This window comes from Heliangelus exortis, chromosome 3, assembly GCF_036169615.1.
Source record: "Heliangelus exortis chromosome 3, bHelExo1.hap1, whole genome shotgun sequence".
Taxonomy (NCBI): Eukaryota; Metazoa; Chordata; class Aves; order Apodiformes; family Trochilidae; genus Heliangelus; species Heliangelus exortis.
This window is the reverse complement of record NC_092424.1, coordinates 40,457,411-40,481,260: the sequence shown is the minus strand read 5'-3', so window position 1 is coordinate 40,481,260 and position 23,850 is coordinate 40,457,411. Positions and strand designations below refer to the sequence as shown.

General features: G+C 37.3%; 1 protein-coding gene across 5 annotated transcripts in view; it reads left to right on the top strand.

Moving 5' to 3' along the window:
* PLCB4 (phospholipase C beta 4) overlaps positions 1-23,850 on the top strand; it is a 196,408-nt gene that overhangs the window by 102,462 nt on the left and 70,096 nt on the right. For all 5 annotated transcript variants that reach the window (XM_071740292.1, XM_071740295.1, XM_071740293.1 and 2 more), the window contains exons 3-8: positions 7,271-7,371; positions 11,366-11,446; positions 11,740-11,799; positions 13,008-13,151; positions 23,086-23,165; positions 23,701-23,754. In XM_071740292.1, the coding sequence (XP_071596393.1) occupies positions 7,288-7,371; positions 11,366-11,446; positions 11,740-11,799; positions 13,008-13,151; positions 23,086-23,165; positions 23,701-23,754 (503 nt within the window). In that variant the 5' untranslated portion in view covers positions 7,271-7,287. The remainder of the gene's footprint in view (positions 1-7,270; positions 7,372-11,365; positions 11,447-11,739; positions 11,800-13,007; positions 13,152-23,085; positions 23,166-23,700; positions 23,755-23,850) is intronic.

Genomic DNA, 23,850 nt, shown 5'->3' with positions numbered 1-23,850 from the left:
ATAAAACTGTAGCGCTTTCAACATTTATAAACAATTTCATATTTATTACTGGAATGAGGCAAAACACAGAAAGTTCCAGGGAAAGGCTCTTCACCATATGCACACATTATTCAATGAAGTTCGCTTCACAAGTCAAAAGTAGAGTTGCTTTTAAAAGGATACTGCATATTATGTGTCAATGAAAATAATTTGTCATTTATTGTATCTTTTGATGAGTCAGATTGCTAAACTTTGTAGCATTATGGTCATATCCCCTCCTGAACTCATGTTTTGAGAAGATCTGTGTCTTTCTCCTTGCCTTTTGCCTCTATTGTAAAAATTTGAAAATGTGAACACTAAGTTTGCTGTCACTAGAAGGAAAGAACAACAATGAAAATAACTTATCTAGTAAAGTTTATGGTTTTGAATTTATGGTTTATTATTTTTAACATTTTAATTTTTACTAAATTCCAGTTACGATAGCTCTTCATTTTGGCTTAGTATTCAGGTCATGCTTTCCCTAGGAGTATGTATAAATGAGTTTCTGTTATTGCTGAAGAAGTTTGCATGTAGACTATGAGTTAAATCTTACCTTTTATTTTTAACACATCACTGTTGAAATTGCCAGGCTGCTGTTGTTTTTTCAGGTATTTCAAGTGGACCTATCTAAAGGTTCATTTTGGTCTGCAAGAGTACCTAAGATTTTACAATTGGTGGCACGAGAGGACCAATCCTATCAGAAGCTATGTGATGAGTTCAGATTACTTTGGTGATCAATTTGGATTAGTTCAAAAGGGAAAATCTGCTCTAGTGACTTACATTACTGCTGAGCATAAAAATAATTTACCTTTCTGGGAATACAAGTATTTGTTCCAAGGATGAGACTGGCTCAGTGTCTTTCTGTTTTTCAGTGGAGTGATAGTATAACATTACAACCAGTATCAATGCTCTTTATTTTTTTTTTTTTTTTTTTTTTGTAAAACATAAGAATTTATGTAATTTCTAAGAAATAGATATCTTATTTCTTGCATTGAAGTTATTATGTATGTAGTGGCTGTTATTTCACATTTATTGTTAAGAATTAATGAAGTTTGAGGGTTTTGTGAGTTCTATGGAAGGCCGTTCCCTGAGCAAATTTCAATTTTTCTCTTTTTTAAAGTATACCTGATGCCACTGTAAACACTGGTTTAAGCCCATTTTTTATGAGGCTTGTGTGTCCATGTGTGCAGGGTTAAGTTGTTGGTCTTCACTGGGTAAGCTAAGCTGATGTGTCTTCCTAGTTTTTTTCCTCATTCCCTGTTAAGTAAGCTCTCTCTAAATCAAATAAGAAGTTTATAGGAATTAGATGGGAGTGAATAATCTGACTGAGAAATTTTCTGTAATGGCTTGATTTAAATACATTTCTAATTCTCAGAACAGGTTCTTTTCATAATATTGCAAACATACCAGAGAAAGTGTATTTACTAAGCACTATGTCTCTGCATACTTCAAAATGGAATAGCCCCCTTATCCCAAAAAATGTATGGGTGACAAGCACTTTTGGCAGATAACTAATGACTGAACATCAATTCAGACCTTAAATTAAGTCAAAACTGTCTCTTTTTCAGCACAGCAATTGTTGTTTTCTGCTGTCAGAAACATTTCTTAGCCTGAAGCACAGCTTTGCAGCAGGCAGCTCACCTTGTGTGATAAGCCTTCTGGACCTTGTTTTTGGGAGAACTGTTTTTAATTGCTTTTATTAGCTGTGGGAATAATGCATTTAGAAAGATCCTGCTGAAAAAGCAATAATTTTAAAATAGAAAAAACTAACAAACAACAGAATTTGACTAAGAGCCTGGAGAGCAGTAAAATCTTGGAATTGCTTTACAGTTTAGTGTAGATACCACAGCCATTCAGTAGCGTGGTTATCATCATTACCTTTTTACATTGGAGTCATGCTGCAGTGCCTTTTATTTTCTAATTTTTTTCAAACCTTAGTCTGAATTCTATATTCTAGCATAGAAACTGAAGCTTAGTCTTTAAATATCACCCTACCTCTGCATTTTGCATAAGGTAATGCTGGTACATATAGGACCAAATAAATTTGAAGCCAAGGAGTAAACAGAAGAAGATCTGTGTTTTCTTCCTCTAAATCTCTAGAAACAATTGTAGTATGTTCATGTGAAAGAACATAATTAAAAATGAGCAATGGATTTTTATAAGAATTTTAGTGTTGCACTGTCTGCCTAGGCTTTTACAGATAGTCCCTCACTCTAGTCTACAGCACTGCAGGTGAATTTATTGGATTGGGATGAGCTCCATAATAAACCCAAGAAATTATAGACATCTGCTGTTGGAGATCTGGTTGTCTTTGTTATGAAGAATCTTGTTTCCCAAAGTGGAGTGGTGGTGAAAGGTATTTGTACTTCAAGGGGGAAAGAGTGGAAAATACCTCTAGTTTATTTTTTTTAAAATTACTTCCTTGTATCTGTAAGAAAAATAGGTGTGCCTAGGTAATATTACTAAACTCTTTACAATGTTCTGTGGGTGCTTATACTTTGCCCTTGAAACCCTCATTGATAGTAACTGGTCCAGCTTTAGGTGGTGTGTTTTGAAGAGGTAAGCGGTGAAATGACAAATACAGAGTGTGGAGCCTTCTCACTTTTTATTCAGAAAATAGCAATTCATTGTAGAGGCAAAAATAAGAATTATTTTTTAAAATTACAAGTAATGTTTTAATATTTGGGGCAAATCAAACTGCGGAAATGGGGAGCTACAATGTTTTGGATAGGAGGGGATCAGCTCAGAGGAATACTGCCATCCTTTCCAAAAGTGTCTTAACAGTGACAGGATGTTTATGGGATCCAAGAAGTATCCTATCCATCATGCTAGCAAGCCCTGTGGGTTAGTTTAGAATATAACCTCTTTCCCCAAACATCTGTCTGCTTTGTATTAACAGAGTCCTTTCCTCCTCCTGTTCAGCCACACCTTGTCCTTCTTTTGATAGAAGAATGAAAAAAAGCAGGATTTGTAGTCCCTTCACCTCCCACACCCCAGATTTAGCTTAGTACACCCAAGCTGACAAAAGAGAAAGACTTGTGTGTTAAATAATGCTATTCTGGTTATGGTTAATTTTGTGTCCTCATTCTTTTAGTACTCCAGGTGAATCCAAAGGTCCTTTTTGTTCATGTGATCCATCTCTTGGGTACAAATCAGTGTTGAATAAAAAGAGAGATGGCTCAAAAGGCATTTTACTATTGCACTTGAGAGACTTCACCTACCTCTCCCTTGTGGTCATTGATGAAGTCCTGAGCTGTGTTTTATATGAGTGTTCTTTTTGCATTTATGAATGGTATGTATTCTGAGGCTTTTTTATACTGTAGGAACCTTAAATAAGTAAGAAAAAAAAATTTAATTTTTAAAGGCTGTTACAAATTTTTAAAATCAAAACTTTACTGTCTTTATATTTAATTCCTAAATCTTCTGTCTCTCCTAGTTGAATCTCCACACATTTCAGTGTTTTTAAATTTCTTTAAAGAGAGTAATTCTTGACTCATCATGGTGATACTATATGCATCCAAATATTTGCAACCATATGAATGTTAGAATGTCATGTTTGTTCAGGTTTGATGGGTGGGTGGGGTTGTTTTCATTTTTTACTTTCTTTAAGCTGCTTAAAAACTTCTAAAGGTGAACAGAGCTCCAGAGAGTGGCAGAGGAATATTTGGGGGGTTTTTTTGGTTTGGGGTATTTGGGGTTTTTTTGTGATCCTAAAAGCTAACAGCTTCATGGAAGAATGGATTTTTAAGAAGTGCTAGATATATGAGAGGCTGAAAAAAAGCTTTTCTGAAGGCAGAGAGAATTTTCTTCACCTTCTGCACAGCTGCCAAAGCATATAGCTTAAAAAATCTTATTTGTTACAATTCATCTGATTCCTTGCTACATGTGCTCAAGCCATCTCTCCCTCACACTTCATCTGTCTCAGTTCATCTGTAAACTGTATTGACCTGTGAGAGAGCAGGAGAGCAGAGCTAGGGAAGATTGGTAAGAGGGTAAATAGCAAGGAGCTTGTGTCCCCGAAGAGACAACTTGATTGCCTGATAAATTATGAGCAATAAATCATGTTTTCTTGCAGCTAAATGGAGGGTTATGCAAATAAGATTCTGGCTTGTATGAATCACAAGCTTATGCATGTGATTCTGCCTTGTATGAAGAGGGCTGTGGGGTACTGTGTCCTGATCCAGACCCCTGACTTCAGAAAGGCAGCTGGAGAAGTGGAAAGGGCTCAGCCTGACTCCAGGACTTGAAAAATGTGCATCACAGAACAAAGTGAAGCACTTGATCCCTTTAATTTATTAGTGATGAAATAAGGAGACAACTTCATACTCTGTGAGAACCCAGGCAAAGAAAAGATAACTGTAAAGGAGGATTTCTTGCAGAGCTATGTTCTTTTGACTGGATGATGAAGCCTCAGACTGGTAATAATGTGCATGTTTGTAGTGCTAAATCTATCTGCAAAATAAGTGTCTGATCAAGCACTCTTTACATCCAGGGTTCAAAGTGTCTGGTGCTGGATGGAATATTATGATGTGTGTTGTACAGGAGTTCAGAGCAGTTGCAGAGTTGTTTTAAAATCTGTCTATATGGGGCTCGATGGCAGTAAAAAAGGATAAATGCCATGTATACGTGCTAGGAACTCTGGAAGAGTATTTTTCACAGTCTTAAGAGTATCATCCCATTTCTTGTGATTTAACACAAAATGCATCTGCTTTGCTCAGGACTTCACATGCTGGCAGCATATATTCCTGCATGAGCTACCTATCATGTTTAAAGTAACTTTTCTTCTTGGTAATGTTCTGATAGTAGAAGTCATTTAAACTGCTAAGGGAATGTGTTCCGTGCTTCAGGTGTGTATTTTTAAAGGTTAAGTTCTGAAGACCTTTGAGGATCTGTTGTTTCATATGGGGTTTTGTTGGTTATGGTTTCAAGATTGCAACTAACAAAGCATGTGAAGTGATGAAACAGCTTTCTGAGGCTGTGTTTCTCTAAGCATTGCTTTGCTGTAAGGAAAAGCTATAAATTTTCAAGGTGATGTGATTATACTGAGCTACTGTGTTAAGTCAGTGAGTTGTGTAGAACAAGATACCATCATTCTACTGCAATGGGATGGCTGTCCTACCATGCAGCTTCCACCATGGAATGAGGAAAAAGCAGCTCTATGCTGATCTAAACTGGAAGAGACCATAAAATTGTAAATGTATTTTAAAAACTAATAACATTAAGTAATTTTGCACATCCCCTGAATGCATCTCAAAATATCTCACAGTCCTCAGGAGGTATTATAACTTTTAGAGTGGTACAAGCCAAACGCCCAGGGATGGCAAAAAGAAAGAGGGGCTTTTGATAAGATATCGAGTGTAGCTGATCACGTCTTTGACTTAGTTCCACATCTTCTATTTTGTTCAAATCAATCCTCATCCCTTCATCCAGGAAAAAAAAGTACAGTTGAGTAGTCTTAAATATTGTTTAGCCTCCTTTTATTTTTTTTTTATTTGTTTATTTTTCAATTGGAGAGTACATGTACGTTATTTTGATTTTTTTCCTCCCATTTTCAAAAAAAATGAACACTTAATGGTGGTATGTATGTAAATGTAAAATTGTATTTTTTCAGGTATGGAGGATGAGATAATTTGTCTTGTTCCTAATACTTTGGAGAACTGATGTGTATTTTTATATTGCCATATCAATGACCAAAATAGGAACAGGAGATACAGATGGGCAGCATCGAGATTTATTTTACATTTTTTAGTAGTAGAGATGTTTTTTTGTAGAAAACTATCACAATACCCATTCTTAAAGCTTTTAATGGGTGGACTCCTACCACATTATCCTCTGAGTTCTTGTTCTTTTTCATGTTAGAATATTTTTGGATGAATGGCTAGACAAGATTATCCTTTTTTTTTTTTTTTAATAACACATTATTCTGGCTTTAAGGTTCAGTCAAAGTGGACATTTCTGTCTAAGAACACTGTGGAAGCATTGTTGCCTAACTGGTAATATTTCAGTGTGCTGATCAGAGTTAGCATGAAGAGACATTACAAACATGGTTTACGTAGCATAGATTAAAAAGGTTGTCATGTGATTCCTTGAATTTTATGTATGTATATTTCATGTATGCTTTTCATTCTTTGTGCTTAGACAGACTTTGCTCGGGCTGGATGGCAGCATTGTGATGGTGAAATAATATAACTGTACTGGTTACTCTTAGGCCTGTAAGGTGCTGCTGCAGACAGTCACCAGTAAATAAAGGCTGTCAGAGAAGGGTGAGGGGAAGCAGGCAAAGATGGGTAAGGCTCTGATCACTGCAAGAGGCAGCAGCATGTGGGGTCAGATGGTTTTAAGCATGTGCTGTGTTCATCCTCCATATACCACTTCCCAGAGCTGATGTGGTGACATCCGTGAGCCAGTCTTACCTTCTGCTGCCAAGTGCATTCCCTCTCATGCAGGAGTTTCTGGTCCAGTATATAAAGAAATAAAGAACCAAGCTACTCTGTGTCCTAGGTGGCAATAGTAAGCAGGAACAATGCAGGTGCCCGTCACTTCAGATAGAACAAACCAGTAATTCAGAGTATGTAGTTGAGATATTTTCTGGTGTAAAGTAGCATAGCCTGGGACACACCAAAGTGTTGGAAAGTATAGTGAATAATTTGGTAGGCTTTATGGTAGATCCATAGGTTATGACTTCCATATTATATTCTAAATTAACAGTTTTGCTTATATTCTTAAATTTGCATATCATGAGTTAAATATAAAATACTACTGAAAATACCCAGGACTTGATTTAACATAAATGTTTTTTGAAATACAAAACACAGAGGAAAACCATGTGTTCTCTATGTAGTATACAATTTAGGATGCTAAAAAAAAATAGAATCTCTCTGTCTAGGGTTTGATGTTTTCATGTAAAAAAGAAGCACTCATGTACATTGCAGGTTGTGCTATTCTGTGTCACGTGGGGCTGTGTTAACCCCACTCTCATTATACTTTAGAACTGATGATATTTAGGCTAAGGCAATGCCAATGAGTAAGTGTTTTTTAAAATAATTAAGTTCAAACACATATTTTAGAAATATTTTTTCAATTTTAAAGTTATGAAATGAAAATACTCTTTTCAGAAAAACTCTTGATCTGGAAATACACTGTGACATTTTACTATATCTGAGTGAAAGAAGTAACTTTTTTTTTGTGCTTAGACTTTTAAATACTCCTTTTAAATAGAGTAATTGAACTCTGTTTTTTCATTCCATTTCAGGTTTTTCTTCTATAATCATGGCAAAACCGTATGAATTTAACTGGCAGAAGCCAGTTCCCTCTTTTATGCAAGATGGAGCAGTGTTTGATAGATACGAAGAGGTAAGAGGCCAGTCGAATGTCATTTGCTATCCTCTTAAATATGTAGATATTAACAGAATGTTTTATGTTTTGCTTTCATTTTGCACAAACTTTTCAAGTAACTCCAGAAATGTGTGTGGAGAAGAAATATCAGCACACCTTATTGCTATACAGGTTTTTGCTTTTAAAAGGAAAAACTTCAATATATATTCAATCTGTGTGATTTGGAATAAGCCCTGAGCAAGAGAAAGGCAGATTTCAATCAAAGTATCTTTTATCTCAATTTTCCAGAGTAATAAAGCACATTACTGAACAAAGAGACTAATTCCATTTTTTTTACATCTATCAAATGAGGGGGTAAGAGGGAATTATGTCTTTTTTTTTTTTTTTTTTTTTTTTTTTTTAAATATATAAACTGAGGACCTGCATCTTTCAAGGGAAAGTAAGAGATCACAAAACATTCATATTCTGAGTCAAATGCATCATTTGAGATCTGGAGTGGGTTTAGCTTCTATAGAAAATTTAACTGCACTCTGTCTGAAAGATGATTACAATGATGCTGCTTTAAGCTCTGCTTTAATCCAAATCGATTAAAGGAATGCAAAACAGGGCATTTTACCCAGCTAGCCAAAATAATCCGCTGAGATATTTAGCTTGTACTTAGCATTGATACGCCTTTGAGAATCTTGTTTGGATAGGAAATCTCTAAAAATTGAAAATACGTGCTAAGTGCCTTCAGAGATATTAGTATTTTCCTCTCATCTTTCGAAATACACAAGTAGTATTTTTTATCATGTGATCTTCCAAGACAGGGATAGTTGGTTTACCATTTGTTTTCAGTTTCAGGGGCAGATAAACTAGGAAGATACTAGTGGACATTAAATTCCTTAGAAAAGGAGGTTCATCAAAGCTTTATTCATCAAATACTGCTCCAGAAATTCATTCTGTGAAGGATCCAAGTGAGGTGTTATGGCCTATAGTTGTTCTCTTGCATCTTAGAAGAGAAAAAGAAAACGGGCAGTTATAAAAAGGAGTTTAATTGGTCAAATTTTCATGTGAGATCAAGAATGTTCAGTGAGGCACCTGAGTCCTTCATGTAGTGATAGGGTGAATGAAACGTCTCAAAAAGTAATATTTTTGCACTGTAGGTCATGCACCCAGCAGGCACCTAGATAATGCTGGACAGATGTGGGGTCACATGGTAGCACCCAATGCTGTTTTTTTGCATCTGAATTTACTTCCAAAACCCTATAGAACAGGGTTCTTACTTGCCACATGTGGAACAAAATGTTGTTTGTCCATCCATAATGGTAACTCCACTGCTTGCTGCAAGTTTTACTGCAGTTTTCTCCAGGTTTGCAATGGTACAGTTGGAAGCCTGGTTTGTTTCCTTGAAGGGGACTCTTCTAGAAACATCAAAAGGCTTTTCACTTGGGTGACTAACTGAATATTTTATCTGCAAGGTTACAGGAATCATCAAGGGCTGTAAAAACCAACAGTGACTCAGAAGTTAAGATCTGTAGCCTGTAAACTTGATGATGTGGCTGTTTGATATGGTCAGATTTATGATATACATGGTTTATTACTTAATTGTTTTGTGGTGCTGACTAAATAGCCTACCCAAGGAAGAGACCATTTTTATAGAAATGCTATACAAACATTGCAAGATCCAATCCTTACACTTACTTGCAATTTTTAAGGAAAATGTTTCAGATCTAGGCTTCTGATTTTCATGGAATTTCTGTGCTTAATTCTGCACCCTAACAGAAAGGTTATGTTGGGGAAAAGAGACGTAGAAAGTGAGCTAAGGTCATACAGCAGGTCAGTGCAAAATGGGGACACAGAAATCCTGGTACAGAGTCTGGGTGACTAAACACCTCTAGTACAGCATGAGAGGAAACACGTGGCCAAATTTCATTGAGTTGCTAGAAAAATCTGGGTCATTTTCACATGGAGCAATGCCTTGATCCAGCTTTTGCTGATAGATGAGTCCCTTAAGCAGAAGGATTACAAAATTGTGGAAATATATTTTGAGCCAAGCATTATTGTTTTTGACTGCTGAAAAATCTGAGTCTGGACCAGGGTTATCCCAGCAGAATATGGAAAGTAAAAATCAGACATGATTAGGAATCTTACTGGTCATGTTGCATCTACATGGTATGATGTTAGGTGTGTTTTTACCATACAAGAAGAAATATTGCAGAAGTAATAATTTGATTAATAGGTCAAGGATAGGGTAGAACCATCAACATGAGTGCAGTTTACATGTATACCATTGTGAGATCATTTTTGGTGTATCAGGGGCTTTTTGATAGATGGGGATACAGTAAATGAAAAAAAGAAGTTGCCTTTCTTTTTTTGTGTGAGTAACCTTTCTCTGAAATGCAAGAGAGAGTTGCTTTTGATTGGTAGCCTGCTGCATTTTTATGTGAAATGAGATTCTGATGGCTGTAAAAGTAGTAAATCTGAGGTGTCTGGCAATAAGTAGGTCTCATCAGGGATGAGTGGTAGGGTGAATGCAGGAAAATAGAAGTTATGGTGGGGAAAGATGGACAGAGCAGTGCATGCAGGAAACTCACAGATAGTGGTGTTAGCCCAGACAGGGGTGCAGCAGCTTTATACTTTCTCACCTCCTCTGCCCTGTAAAATTAACATAGTTGATTGCTACTTGGATGAAAAACTGCAGTGTGCCAGTCCTTAAAACATATAAATCTCATTGGAGGACCCAAAATGTTGGCCAAAAGTGGTAGACATCATTCAGTAATTACTGTGTCCTGTGAAAAGCAGCAGTTACCCCAAATACAGCATATCCTCTTTGGCTGTGCCTGTCTAGGAGGGCTGAAGGAAATTAGACAACCATGGATCTAGGAATTTGCTTTACTTCTTGCCCAGCATCAAATCCAGGATAAGACCTGACTGGAATGTGACCATTCCTCAGACCACTCGGTGCCCTGTTCCATGGCAGACTCTAAAAAGGCTCCTGTGGCTGCCCCATGTTGTCCTTCATTCCAGGTTGGGCTGGGGACATGTCTCAGAGTAACCTGGACGTGGACTTAAATGTGTACTCCATGGACTGGAGTTTTTACATGGTTTTTTTACCTAAATTCAAATTGTCCTGTATGCAAGGTCTTTTGCTCAAAAACAGATGTATAAATTGATGTGCCTACTGCCCTTGCTGTGTCCCCAAGGGAGGAGATGGCATTTCAGAGAGGTACCTGAGTCTCTAACATGGAACTGATGGCACTGATGTCTGAAACAGTAAGCAGTGCTGCTTGTTGGTTTTCAATTGAGTCAGGAAGTCCTGGATTCTTTTGTTCTTTAAAAAGTGATTGATTCTGCACAGTGTTATCCTGCATTTTATTTTAATTTATGATGTGTTAATTGAGGCTGAAGGTGTATGGAGAAAATTTCTTTTTTAATTCAGCTAATCTGATTTTTTTTTTTACCTTATCTAGTTTCTTTGGTATGCCATTCTTTCTTGATTTCTCTACAAATCAATATCCTTCATCTACTTGCCAGATACTTTGACTACAAAATGCTCGTGACATGCAAACTGTCAGAGTCAAAGAAAAGTGCTTTCCAAATTCTCAGTGGTGAAATGGAATGTAGTAATTTCACCCTGAAAGTGGTATTGGCAAATTGCAAATTTTTAACCTTCACATATTTAGAAGCAAATAATTTTTAATGAATTTTTTAAAGTTCCAGTTCATTAAAGTTTTTTTAATAGGTAAGAATCACTGTTTTTGTTGAACTAAACATATCTTCATATTTGCAAAGAATTAGGAAAAAATTAAGTGTATCACAATGTCTCAAATGACAGCAAAAAAGACAAATCAATAAAAATGGTCATTTTTTAAATACCTGACTCCCTGATTTTTACTTGCTTTGGAAAAGCATATTCTCCGGGAAGGCATTTTGGAACAAATGTAACAATCTCTCATTTTTTAACAGTAAAAAAATTTATAACATCTGTCAAACTGACTAACGTAATGCTTTGCATTTTATTTTTTTCTAGGAATCTTTTGTCTTTGAAAGCAACTGTCTTTTCCAAGTGGATGAATTTGGCTTTTTTCTGAGCTGGAAAAGTGAAGGAAAGGTATATTACAATTGTCTCAGGAATATATATTAGATAATATGGCTCTTAGTTTATATTCTATGTGGTTTTAAAAAAATCTTAAATATTGTGTTCATTTGCAAATCTAGCCTTTGCTCCTTTAGAATTGACAAAAGTGAAGTATTTAAGAGGGAATAAACTGATATAAAAGGGAAATACAGTGTTTTGTGTTAACAGTGTTTGTAAATAAGATTCAGTGTTTATTTTTGCTGCAATTCCTAATGGAGCCATATGTCAACAGACATTTGAACTTGTACTTTTTTTTGCCATTTCAGGAAGGACAGGTATTAGAATGTTCCCTGATCAACAGTGTTCGTTTTGGAGCTGTACCAAAGGTACTCTATAGTCAATTTATACCTTTCATTTAAACAAAGACTATCTAAACTGAAGGTGAAATGCAGGATGATGCTGATTTCTTTAAAAAATACCAGCAACACAGCTTTTATTTTGTGGTTACTTTCTAAAATTTTTAAGTTTTAAAGTCAAGTGATTTGGTATGATTGTAGTGGGAAGGTTTTGTAAGCTGGTCTTTCTGATTTAATAGAGTAATCAGCATTTGGGCTGAGGCAAAAGCTGAACATCAGACATTAAGAGAACCTATCAGGATTTTAAAATTTTTTTCTAACAGTGATACTTGGTTTAGAGATCTGGAAAAAAAGTTTCACATTCCAAATTTTCTTCCTATATGTAAAATATCAACAAAAATACTAGCTAGGAGTTCTGGAAGAAGCCAACACTTTAGAAATTCTTCCAGTGTTATTCTTCACAAGGAAAATTGAGAATTTTTTGAAGTGAATTGTGGGTCTCCCTCCTCCAGACCTTTAGTTTAGAGAATTTGTTAAGAAGCAAGATGTCTGTTAGCACCTCTGCATTTGCACTTTCATGTGTTAAGTGTTTTCTGTGTTAACTTTAGATAACCATCTCTTAGTAGTTCTCTTGGGAATACAGACTAAAATCTTTTCCCCACAGAGAAGGGGCATGAGATGTGGTGGTGCAGGTAACCCCATGCTTCATGTGCTGACAACTATACCAACATCCTTCAGATTTCACTTCTGTTTTTATATAAGTAGCTTGCTCTTTATGTCCATTAAATCTATACCCCCTGACCCTCAGTAGAGTTACCAGCTTGTACAACATATCATGAAGAAGCAGCCGAAAAGTCACACAGATCATAATTCTCAGTAATTATGGATTTACCCTTATTAGGGTAAATTTTACTTGGAGGTTAATACTGTTCCTCTATTTCCAATCCTTGGAGTGATTAAATTTTCTGGATTTTTGGTGATGGAAATATGTACAATGTTATCTTTAATTTTCTAAAATATATTTTAAATACTTCATTTATTACTGAGTTCTTACAGTCATGATCCTCATTGTTAGAATATGTTGTTTTTCACATTTACACACAACAATTCTGAATGCAAGTACTCATTTAAGATGACTGGAAAAGGTTAATGTATATGGAGATGGAAATGCTTCTTTACCATAATGCATTGTGTAACAAAAGTATTGGAAATGTAATGTTATTTATTCTGTTTAACAGGATCCCAAAATACTAACTGCTCTTGAGGCTGTTGGAAAATCAGAAAATGAGTTGGAAGGACGAATCGTGTGTGTTTGCAGTGGCACAGATCTGGTGAACATCAGCTTCACTTTCATGGTAGCAGAAAACACAGAAATAGCCAAGGTATTTCACAATTAAAGACTGTGTGGGAGTCAAAAAAACAAAAAGAGGGCTCTTCAGCAGCACCAAATTATTTTTCCTAAGTAAGGCAGGCTGCTTGGCTGACTGAATGTCTGCTGTCACGGCCTACAAAAGGACAGCAATCATTAATTTGGAGCATTCTGTAATGTGTCCATGTGCTATGGTGAAATAGTTATCAGATTCTGTCTGTGTGGTGATTTATCAAAAGTAGACACCAAGAGACCATTAAATATAGGACACAGCATTCCCTCAACCGTTCAGTGTCTCTGCATAATATGTGGTGATCATGCAGGAGATCTGTAACACACGGGGATGCTAAAGGGAATAATTTTCCTTGTGGATGGAGCTCATCCCTCCAAAGTTTTGTTAAGTGATACCCTACTTGTATTGGGTAGCTCATATTATTTGAAAAGATGAAAGCAGGAAAGAAAATTTTCTACAGTTAAGGGGATTCCAGTGTAATCAGGTTCTTTTCTGTTTCCCGTTGATACAGAACAACATTCTTAAGAAAACAATGGTGCTTTTTACACATCATCTTTCTTGAGAGCTTAACATTCAGTTCATAATGCAAGTTCTGTGGCTCTGCCAAGGTCTAGTGCTCCATCTGTCTGCTGCAAGATGCTCCAAGAAACTTGATCCAGAATACTGATAGTATGCTACTAGCTTAGATCCAGAGATTTAAGACATTTTAAAAATACACATTACTTGCTTTTCATGTCTGATTTTATGTACTTACAGTATAATGTAATCTGTTTTGCCTGTGTGAGCAGCACTGAGTACTGATCAGTAATACACATCTGATAACTCCTTTAAAACTGAGTATCTGTTTGCTGAATGCAACATCACTAAATCCTTTGGCAGACCTGGTTCAATTTTGTTGCTTTGGATCCATACCTCCTTCAATACCGGCAGTACTGAGTAAACTCTGTGATAGGAGAAATCCTTGTACAACTTACAGGCTTTCAGGCAAATAATGTGCCACAGATATGCTTCAAAAACATTTAAGATGCAAAGTAAAGGAGATACTGGCGACATTCACTTCTATACTTAACCCATCAGTGTCTTTGATTTATTCTGAAAACAGAAAGTTCAAGTTTAGTTTCTTAGCCACCTTACATCTCAATAATCTATTGACTAGTTGGTTTGTGAGGAGTACATTAGCCAGTTACCTAGACTGCCAAAACAGGTGAGCTAATTTAATTATACCATCTAAAAGAGTTACTGTTTAATTAACCTCCATGATTACAAAAAATGGTCTGTAATACTGCAGTCAGTTTGTAGGCAGGCTATGAGAAACCCATAAGTGGAGAGTTCTACACCTGGGAGTTTTTTCCACCACAGTGTATATCCAGAAGTTGTGTACATTGGTGATCTGTCTGATCTGGTAAGTTTGAGGTACAAGGGAAATGGGTAAAGGTGATCAAGCCAAAACCAACATAGAGCTTTCTAAGTTGCACCTAAAGCTGTGCCTTCAGAAGGGCTATGGGTATATGGGGAGTCATTTGGCCTGTATTGTATTGGCCTTTTTTTATGTGGTGAGTACATCAAATGGCTACTATACTGCTTGTGCTAAAATAAGTTTTCTGGGAGTTATCTCTAGGTAGGACTTTTCATGTTTAATTCTCTTACGCATGAGAAGACTTCTTTCTTCTGGGACATAGTTAATCTCCTCTAGAAGTGAGTTTTTGTGTGGCATTAAATGGCTGTGGTACTTGTAACTGCAGTTGGCAGTAGTCTAATCCACATTTAATAGTAAGCCCCACTTGTGAAAGGACAAAGGCAAGAGTTTGGAGAAAGGGCAATGAGTGTAGCTTAAGCAGCCCAGGTATGTGTAAAGGATGCATCTGTATGGTTTCTGCTGTTTCCCTTCCCTGTTGCCATAAGGAAGGCATGAATTACTTGCTGTAGATATTTTGTCCTTCCTCAGATAAACCAAGATCAGGATTGGTTGGCATCAGATTGGGATACTTCAAAACAAAGGAATTTGGTGAGAGATCCAGATTCAAAAGCCCAGAATTCTTCTGTCCAGAAAAAGGGCAAAAAGGTTTTCTGCTTCTATAGATAATATTTTACAATTGGACAAAAAGTAATTGTTACTCACTGGAGGCTGGATTATAATGGGACTGAGTAACCATGACAAAGAAGATTAATCAAATGTCTGGTTTCTTCAGGCTTCCCCTGTAAGGAGTGGTATTGGTGGGAAGCAGATGCCAGGTGGGTAAGACAGGGTGGTAGAGGTGAAAGTCCCTTAGGGTGGACATGTGCAGAGCTGCTGCATGCTGTGGGCACTGTCGAGCAGGGCTCAGCACGGGCTGTCTTATCATCTCTGCCCTGGGGCAGCACCACATTCTTCTGCCTCTTGAGATGATGTGCTCAGCAGGTCTGGCCAAGTCAGCGCTGAGCTCCAAGTGAAACTATTCCAAAACCAAGAGTGTGTTTATTATCTTTCCACTTGTCTCCAAGCTCCAAGTCTGGTATTTACATTCTATCTACTTAAATTTTATTGGTGTTTTCAGCTAAGAAATTGTTTTCATTTCCACTTTTAAAACAAAACAACCATGAAATAGGGTGTACTCACTCTCTGATTGCAAGCAGCTGTCATGGTCTGTTCATGAAGCAACACCACTGTGGTAGTAGAGGGTGACTGTTATAGGGGGAATTTTAAATCTGATGTTTGGAATCCTTGTTGAGTCAGGTTATATAAGTTACTGTGAGCTAAAATTAAAACACACACACACACACACACACACACACACACACACACATATATATATTAGGTACAACCATATGTGTGTATTTTCCTTTTTTATTTCCCAGATGGACTTACTGTGACCTACTAATCTTATAATCTGCTTTCCTCAATCTAGGACATTTGGAAAGTCCAGTGAGTATTTGGGGGCAAATTTCCTTAGTGCAAAAGTGATATAACGCTGATGTGAGGCCTTAGTGTATCTCATGTAGGCTGCCTATCCAAAGCAGGCAGATGTCCAATAAAGCTGTTGTAGTTCTGCAATCCAAAATCTGGATTTGTTGTCTTCTTTGCTCATCCACTTTGGCAATGCACCAAGGAGTTTTACTTTAAAAACTAACCTACAACAAGTCAGCTCCTTTGACATTCTTTAATATTACTGCATATTGAATGGATTTTTCCTGACAGTTGTGGTTACCCAGATCCAGCTGTGTTGTTGGGAAGGTCTTTTTCCAGCTGATAGTTTCTACACTTTGGCCAGAAAGTATTGTTCCCACTGCCCTGCTAGCAGGAGGTCTGTATGTAAACGCTCCTAATTTACCTCAAGGAAGCACTTGTGTTGCCTACTGAGGGGTGAAGCTCACACCAGTGTTTAAGATAACCTTTGTTTGAGAAGTGCTGATGCGCAGCATTCCTCTGGCAGTAGGTAGGGAAGAGTGCAGCCACAGGGGAGACAGGGTGGGAAGGAGAGCGGAATAAAGTTTTACACTGGTGTAGTAGGATTTGATAGAAAATAGATCTATTTTACAGATGTGTTACTCACTGAGGCAGTGAGTCACATGTTAGTGGCTAAGTTGTGAGGCACCAGAAGGAATAGCAGGTGCTGAAGTGCTTTATTACTCATGCTGATACACAACATAAAGGTAAAATGCAAGCTTTACCATAGAGGTAATAATATTACAGTGTTGAAGATGACTGCAGTTGAAAGCATTTCATTTTGACATTATTGAACATCTCAGCTTTTCAGTTGGAATAATATTTTTCTTTTAAAAACTTAATTCCGTTTGTTTAAAATGGTTAAACGGACCATCATGTTTTTGCTAGGATGAAACACTTCAGGCTGATTTTTTTTTTTTTGCTCTTGTTATGATATGGCTCTTTTTGACTTGCAAAAATGTTTAGTTTGGTTGACCCTCACTTTTTTTCCATGAAACAAGCTACATTAAATATTCAGCCAAATCATATTGCTAGAAGGGCACCTATAAAAGGTTGAAGAATATTCTCACAGGAATGTTCCACAGAGACGTTACAGAAAAGTTCTATTTTCCCAAAGCTTTTGTTTGTTTTGATGTTTCAAAGCAAAACTTTCCAAGAAACCTGCAGAACATACTTGAACAGAACTTTTGAAGTCTAACAGTGTTCTCTATGTCCCATTATGTTAGTATGTGACTTATGTCCCATAGCCTATGTGAGAAACATTTCTCAACTATGACTCTCTTAAATATATGACCGCTGCTTACTTGTGCAGGTAGCCCTGTGCCAAGTATGTAGTATCATGTTCTCTACAGAAGTCTACATATCCTAGCCAGCCTGCAGTTAAATGTCTGTGATTTCATTGTGCTTGTTTTTCTGCTGTTTTGGCTTTTTTTCTTGGTTCTCCATAGCCAGGAGGTCCATTTTACTGTGTGAGGCTCCACTATGTTTGTCTTAGCCTGTATCCAAAAGCAGCCAAAGTGAGTTTTACAGCTGCTTTCACATTAGAGCCCTCTGATGCTGGAAAAAACATTCTGGGGTGGAAAGCTTTCTTGAAGGTTGGTAGCAGTCTGGACACATCAGGCAACTCCCAGTACAGAGTGCCTGTTTGAGCCTCAGCCTTCAAAATTAAATACTTGCAAGTCGGAAGAGTCCCTTTTATCTTTGTAGCAGGATTTTCATGGCAATATCCTGCAAGTCTGTGCTGCAATTGGTTAGGTGGGGAATAAGTTTGGGTTTTGGTTTTTGTTGGTTTTTTGGTGTGTGGGTTTTTTGTTTTTGTTTTTGGTTTTTTTTTACATTAGTCTAGTCTCCTTGATTTTGCTGACTTGCATTAGAAGTATGATAATTTTCATACCCCAGAAATACTTCTGAGATAGCTGTGTTGAGAGGGACATCTACTGGTGACAGCATTGTTGGGTGAGGGCAAAGTACCTGACCCTGTCTGTTTTGGTAAGAGTTGGTGAACACAACTCTTGTGCTCTGTGGGTTTCCTGAACCTTCAAGCTATCAAACCCTTGGCTCTGGCACCCATTCAGAGGCAGTGAATATCAAAATGAGAGGGCAGTGCCTCTTGCCTCCCCAGCTTTCCTCATGTTTGAATTACATAGAGTACAACTGCAGAGAAACTGCGCTGAAAAAAAAAGTGAGGATGAAATCTCAGGAGGTCTGGATGGTACTGATCTCATCTGTAAATAAACCATGGATGACCTTGTCTAGAATTTTGTGAGCTATAGGTTACAGTGAGTTTTAGCCTTTAGTAATTTTTGCCCTTTTTAACCCTCCTAAATGAAATGTTGATGGCTAAAAGGGAGCTAAGATGTCGAATTTATTTGCATGTCCTGTGTTTCATTGATGAATCCCAGCTAATGCAAGGTCACTAAGTGCTTCAGGAGCATTTCAGTACCACAGCAAAATCTGGGTGCTTCTTTGATCTTTTTTTTTTTTTTTTTTTTTTTTTTTTTTTTTAATTGCACCTTTTCCTTAATAAAGATATTTGACCTGTTTGACCTTATTAGAGAAAAACAACAGTTTGCTTATTCCAGCCTTCATTTAAATTTTCTGTCAGCCTAAGGGGCTGTGTTTAAGGTATACTTGGTTTTGTTTCTTATTTTGATGGTTGTTCATCTGGCATTAAAATCAAATGTATACTTTAGTTTTACAAAAAGCATTCTGTAACTCTACTTTCTGTAAGACCCAAATGAAGTGTTTCTTACCTATCTCATTTCAGAATGTCATCTTGTTCAGGGATTTGTCTTCTTTGGAGAGATAGTGATTTATAATGCTGAGTATGAAAGAAGAGAGTTCAGGATCTTTATTTCTGTTAACTTCCACATGTTTACAGGTCTTACAGCTTCATCTGTAGAATAAGGAGTGCTCTCATAGCACACAACTATGGCTGCTGCTATGTTCTTTGTAGTGTGTTAGCTGAGAAAAGCTGAGCTCTTCCTTCATCCCTTCCACAAGGTCATCAGACAAGTGTATACTGAATCTGGGAATGGTTTGTTGTCAGGAAAGCAGGATATTGCTAGCTTGACATTTGTTGGAATATTCAGGCTTTGGTTATTTTGTGAATATCTGTGTACTGGATCACAGTGCCTTAAAGGTGATTATGAAGACAGCTGTTATTTGGAAACTGTTGTGGCTCAGAAGGATGTTGTATTGACCAGCTGTCAGAGAGTTTCAATGTGTTGCATTGAGCTTGTATATTATTTGTGAATGAGGAAATTTTTTCATCTTACATCATTTTGCTTCAATATAGTATGTTCACAATTCAGAAGCTTTTTTTATTATTATTATTTTCCCCCTAAATTCTCTTATTCCTAGTTAATTTGGGGCCAGCTGGTAACCATGGGGAATATCTGATGAAATGCTCCAGAAATTGCTTTAGCCTCAAACTGAAGTACAAGTGGCCAGATGCTACATTGTAGTGCAGCTGTGTGGTGTGGCACAGAGAAGGAAACGTGTCTCTCAAACTGCCGTGTCTTGCCCAGGGGACATTGTGCCAATGTAAGGATGATTCATAGATGGACAAGAGACTCAGGTTACTCCTTTGTGTGGTGCCAGCAGAGATGTGATGCTTTTGTGGTTTGTCAGTGTTTGGCTGTAGCTCTGTGCTCTTTTGGTGTCAGACAATGCAGTTCCTGATTTGGCATCGCTATCAGGAAAGGACATTAGCATTGAAAAAAGGACTAGAGAGTCCTCTAAAGTGTGAATCATTAAGACAATTCCTGCAAAGAAATTACTTGGTAAGTGGTTAATGTATTGATTTCTCTCTTTGCTTGTTTGTTGTTTGGTTGTTTCTAACAGTCTTCCTTTTTGACAGCTCTTCTTGATGGACGGAAGTAGCTTTTAAATGTTCAATACTGTTATATCTGATGTAGTTGTAATCTGTTGCCTTCAAATCAGAAGGCATCTCTCTGTCTATATTTCCCATTGAAATAGTGACGTTGCCAGTACTTCACTGTCTCAGTTTAGTGCAGTGGTGTTTTGCACTGGGGGGGCTCCTGTGGGAAGCTGTTGGAAGCTTCCCCAGCTCCAATTCTGGAGCTACCAAGGCCCAGCAGATTAGAGAACCTGGATGCACCTCTGCGAGGAACATATTCAAGAAAGGGGAAATGAAACTGCCAAAAAGACTGGCAGAAGAGGAGGAGGTGAGAGCAATGCCAGAGCAGAGATAGCAAAATTGGTGAGAAAGGAGAGGGAGAAGGTGCCTGAGCAGAGATTTTCCTGTAGCCTGTGGTGAGATGGCAGGCTGTCCCCCTGCAGCCCGTGGATGAGGAGCATGGTGGAGTAGTCCACGAAGGACCACAGTGGGAACAGATGTGCATCTGCAGCCATGGAGGGCCATGGTGAGGCAGATGTAAATCTGCAGCCATAGAGTGGACCCTGTGTCAGGTTCTGAAGCAGGTGGGGACTCTATGGGCAGCCCGGACTGGAACAGTCTGTTCCTGAGGGAATGCACCACATGGAAGGTATTCCTGATGGAGGGTTCATGGAGGATTCCCTCTTATGAAATGGACCCCACGTTGAAACAGAGAAAACTGTGAGGATTCCTCCCCCTGAGGAGGAAGGAATGATAGAATCAATGTGTGGTGAACTGATCACAAACCCCACTCCTGTGCCGCTGAGGGGGAGGCAGGAATGAAATAATTTTGGGCCCAGGAAGAAGGGAGGGGTGTAGGGAAGGTATTAACATCTGTTCATGTTTTCTCTTGCTCCTAATAGATTAAATTAATTTTTTTTTCTCCCCAGGTTGAGTCTGTCTGGTTTTGCCTGTTACCATAATTGTGGAGTGAAAACCTCCCTATTCTTGTCTCAATTAATGAGCCTTTGGGTGGGTTGTCCCCTCCCTATCCCACAGTGGGGGTGTGGGGTGAGTGAGCAGAGGCCCGGTTGTTACTGGCTGGGCGCAAACCACGACATGCACTGATGTTTCTATTTTAGCAAAAAAATGAGAGTTTTGGAAGACTGTAGCTTATTCACAGCATGCATTTTGCATAATTTAATTTTGCAGTGGTTTTTTGTTTGTGCTGCTTATGCTGGTTTACTTTGTGTGTCAGAATTGAAAGGCTGAGTAGCTTTTAAGGGGCTATAGACTAATCCAGATTATAAGAGGATAAATTTTTGTAGAGCTGTGATGGTGTTAATGCAGCAGTAATGTTACATCCATGAAAAACAAACAAACCACAAAAAATTAAGGTGAATAATTGAATGATGTTTGTTAAATTTCCACAGTTCTAAGAGGCTAAAATATATTTATGACTTGTTCAAGCATTTATCCTGAAATTATCACAAGCACTACTCCTACATCATATTAGGTGAGGTAACATTTGTAGGAAAATACAAGTTTTATCTAGTTATATCAGTTCTAATAAATAATATCATCTCTTCCCTTGAACTTGGCTTTCTTTATGTCTGTAGACAGTGTACCCATACAATTACTACCACGTCAACTTATTCTTGCAGCTGGGAAAAGATAAATGGGAGGGCAGTTAATGTTGGGTTGTTTTCAAGCATGAAAACACAGCAGAGAAAACCCCAAATGCTAGTTTTTCTCATAAGTTAAATTTCTATTTTCAAGTGATTCTCTGATACACACGTCTCTATTTGTATGCATATCTTATGCAGTACTTCTTAAAAAGAATAGTATGAAAAGGAATACTCAAATATTAAAAAATGTTCTAAGCAAATAGATTTTTAAGGGGGTCTGACTGATGATTTCTTGTTTAAACGATAGTTTGTCATGGGCTTGTGATGTGTCATGAGTGCAAGGGTCTGCTTAAATGTGTTTATCTGCTGAATTGACACTTTAGGCCTTGTTTTAACCCATTGGGATTTACTGCCTGCCATTTGCAAAATACCATTTTCCAAAGATGTTAGTATTCCTCCTATGTTACTAATGATTTTTTTTCATCTGTTTCACAGATGTACAGCTCTTATTCATGAAAGAAAAATAAACTCATCTGCATCTATTTCTAAGTGTCAAATTCTGGATCCTGCCCAAGTCAGTTCAAGCTACATGCACAGAATTTGGCCAGAAGCAAGAAGCTTCTTTATTCACAAGTCTAATGTTAAGCAGCAGACCGAATCCCATCTCAGTTCCACAGTGTATATTATCTATTGAGTAATCCTAGCATAACAATGGCATAATTGAGAGAAAACTTGGCTTGTAGTGTTGTCGGGTTTTTGTTTTTTTTTTTTCTTCTCCTATAGCTTAATCCTGCCAGGATTCTTGTTGAATCGATGAATGTTTATGTTAGAGGCTTATCCTTAAACTTCTATGCAGTATTACAAAGTCTAGGTACGAGCTATAGGAAAAAAATATATCCATAAAAAGGAATTGCATAAGTGCTGTAATGCTGCTGTTGGCTGAAAATCATCCCAGTGATTACAGGAATGCTTTATTTTTTAAGGACGAAAGCCAGAAAACAAGGAGGACTTGAATATGTAACATGGTGTTAGATGAGATCAGTTTCAATGAACAATTGTTGTGCCTCCCTGAGGTTTCCTTTAGCTTATTAATATTTTGTTTCATTCCCTCTCTGGATTGTGGATTGGTTAAATACATTATCACATATTGTATAATCTTGCTTAGTAATAACTAATATTGCCAGCCACAACTCAAAGGGAGGCATGTGTTTATAGAAGCTATAAATAGAATGCTTAGTAAATCAATCAATGGACTGCTTGCCTTTGCTGAAAATAAACTGTTTTAATAGCACCATTTATGCTACAGGTAGTATTTGGAAGAATGGAAAGTGCAATCTCTTTGTTTAGTGAAGGATGAAATAGTACTTGGTAAAATGAGGCTGGACTTTTCCATGGTGCTGCAGGCTGTGAAGTGGGCAGGTTTTTATCTCAGCTGCAGTTATTATCTGTAGCTGCAAGAAAAAAAGAACCTTCCTCCAAGATAAACTTTCCTACTTCTTCAGTTTTCCTAATTTGGTGTTTCTGTCTTTCTGTGTTTTTCAGCAATGGGTAGAAGGGCTTGGATCCATCATACATAACTTTAGAGCTAACAATGTCAGTCCAATGACGTGTCTCAAGAAACAGTAAGTTACTTTCTTCTCCTTTCCCTTTTATTTTTCTGTCCCTGTGTTTTCCTTCTTGAAATTAAAAAAAAAAAAAAATAAATAAAAAAAATATTGTTTTTCATAGTTCAACACCACAAAACAATGTTATAAAAATCACACTGATAAATTAGCTTAGGATTTATGTTTTACTGTGGTCAGGAAGGGTCTCAAGTCATTCACCTGCTCAGGAAAGGAGACTTTGCACCTCTTCATTTGATTTATTGATATGATATGGTATGTTTTTAAGTTTTGTCTGTTTTTTTCTTTCATTGATGCATATGCAAACAACCCCCATGAGTCTTTCTTGTCTTCACACTTGTGTTAATTGATGTACTGTTTCTTTTGGGCTGCTTTTTGCCTTGATAAAGAACTGCTCTAAAAAGTTACAAAAAAATGTTTTTACTGCAGAACAATTATTTATTTTTACTCATTTCACAGACATGGCAATAATAGAAGTATCTAGAATTAAATGTTAAGAAATACTATTTTTAAAACACTTCATTCCTAATTTCAGCTGGATGAAGCTGGCCTTTCTAACAAACACAAATGGGAAAATTCCAGTTCGAAGGTAAGCACAATTGGGAAGTCAAGTTATTGCCAGGTACTACTTGTATGATGTTAGTAAAATTCTGTGGCTTAATAGTTAAATACAATATCAATTTTA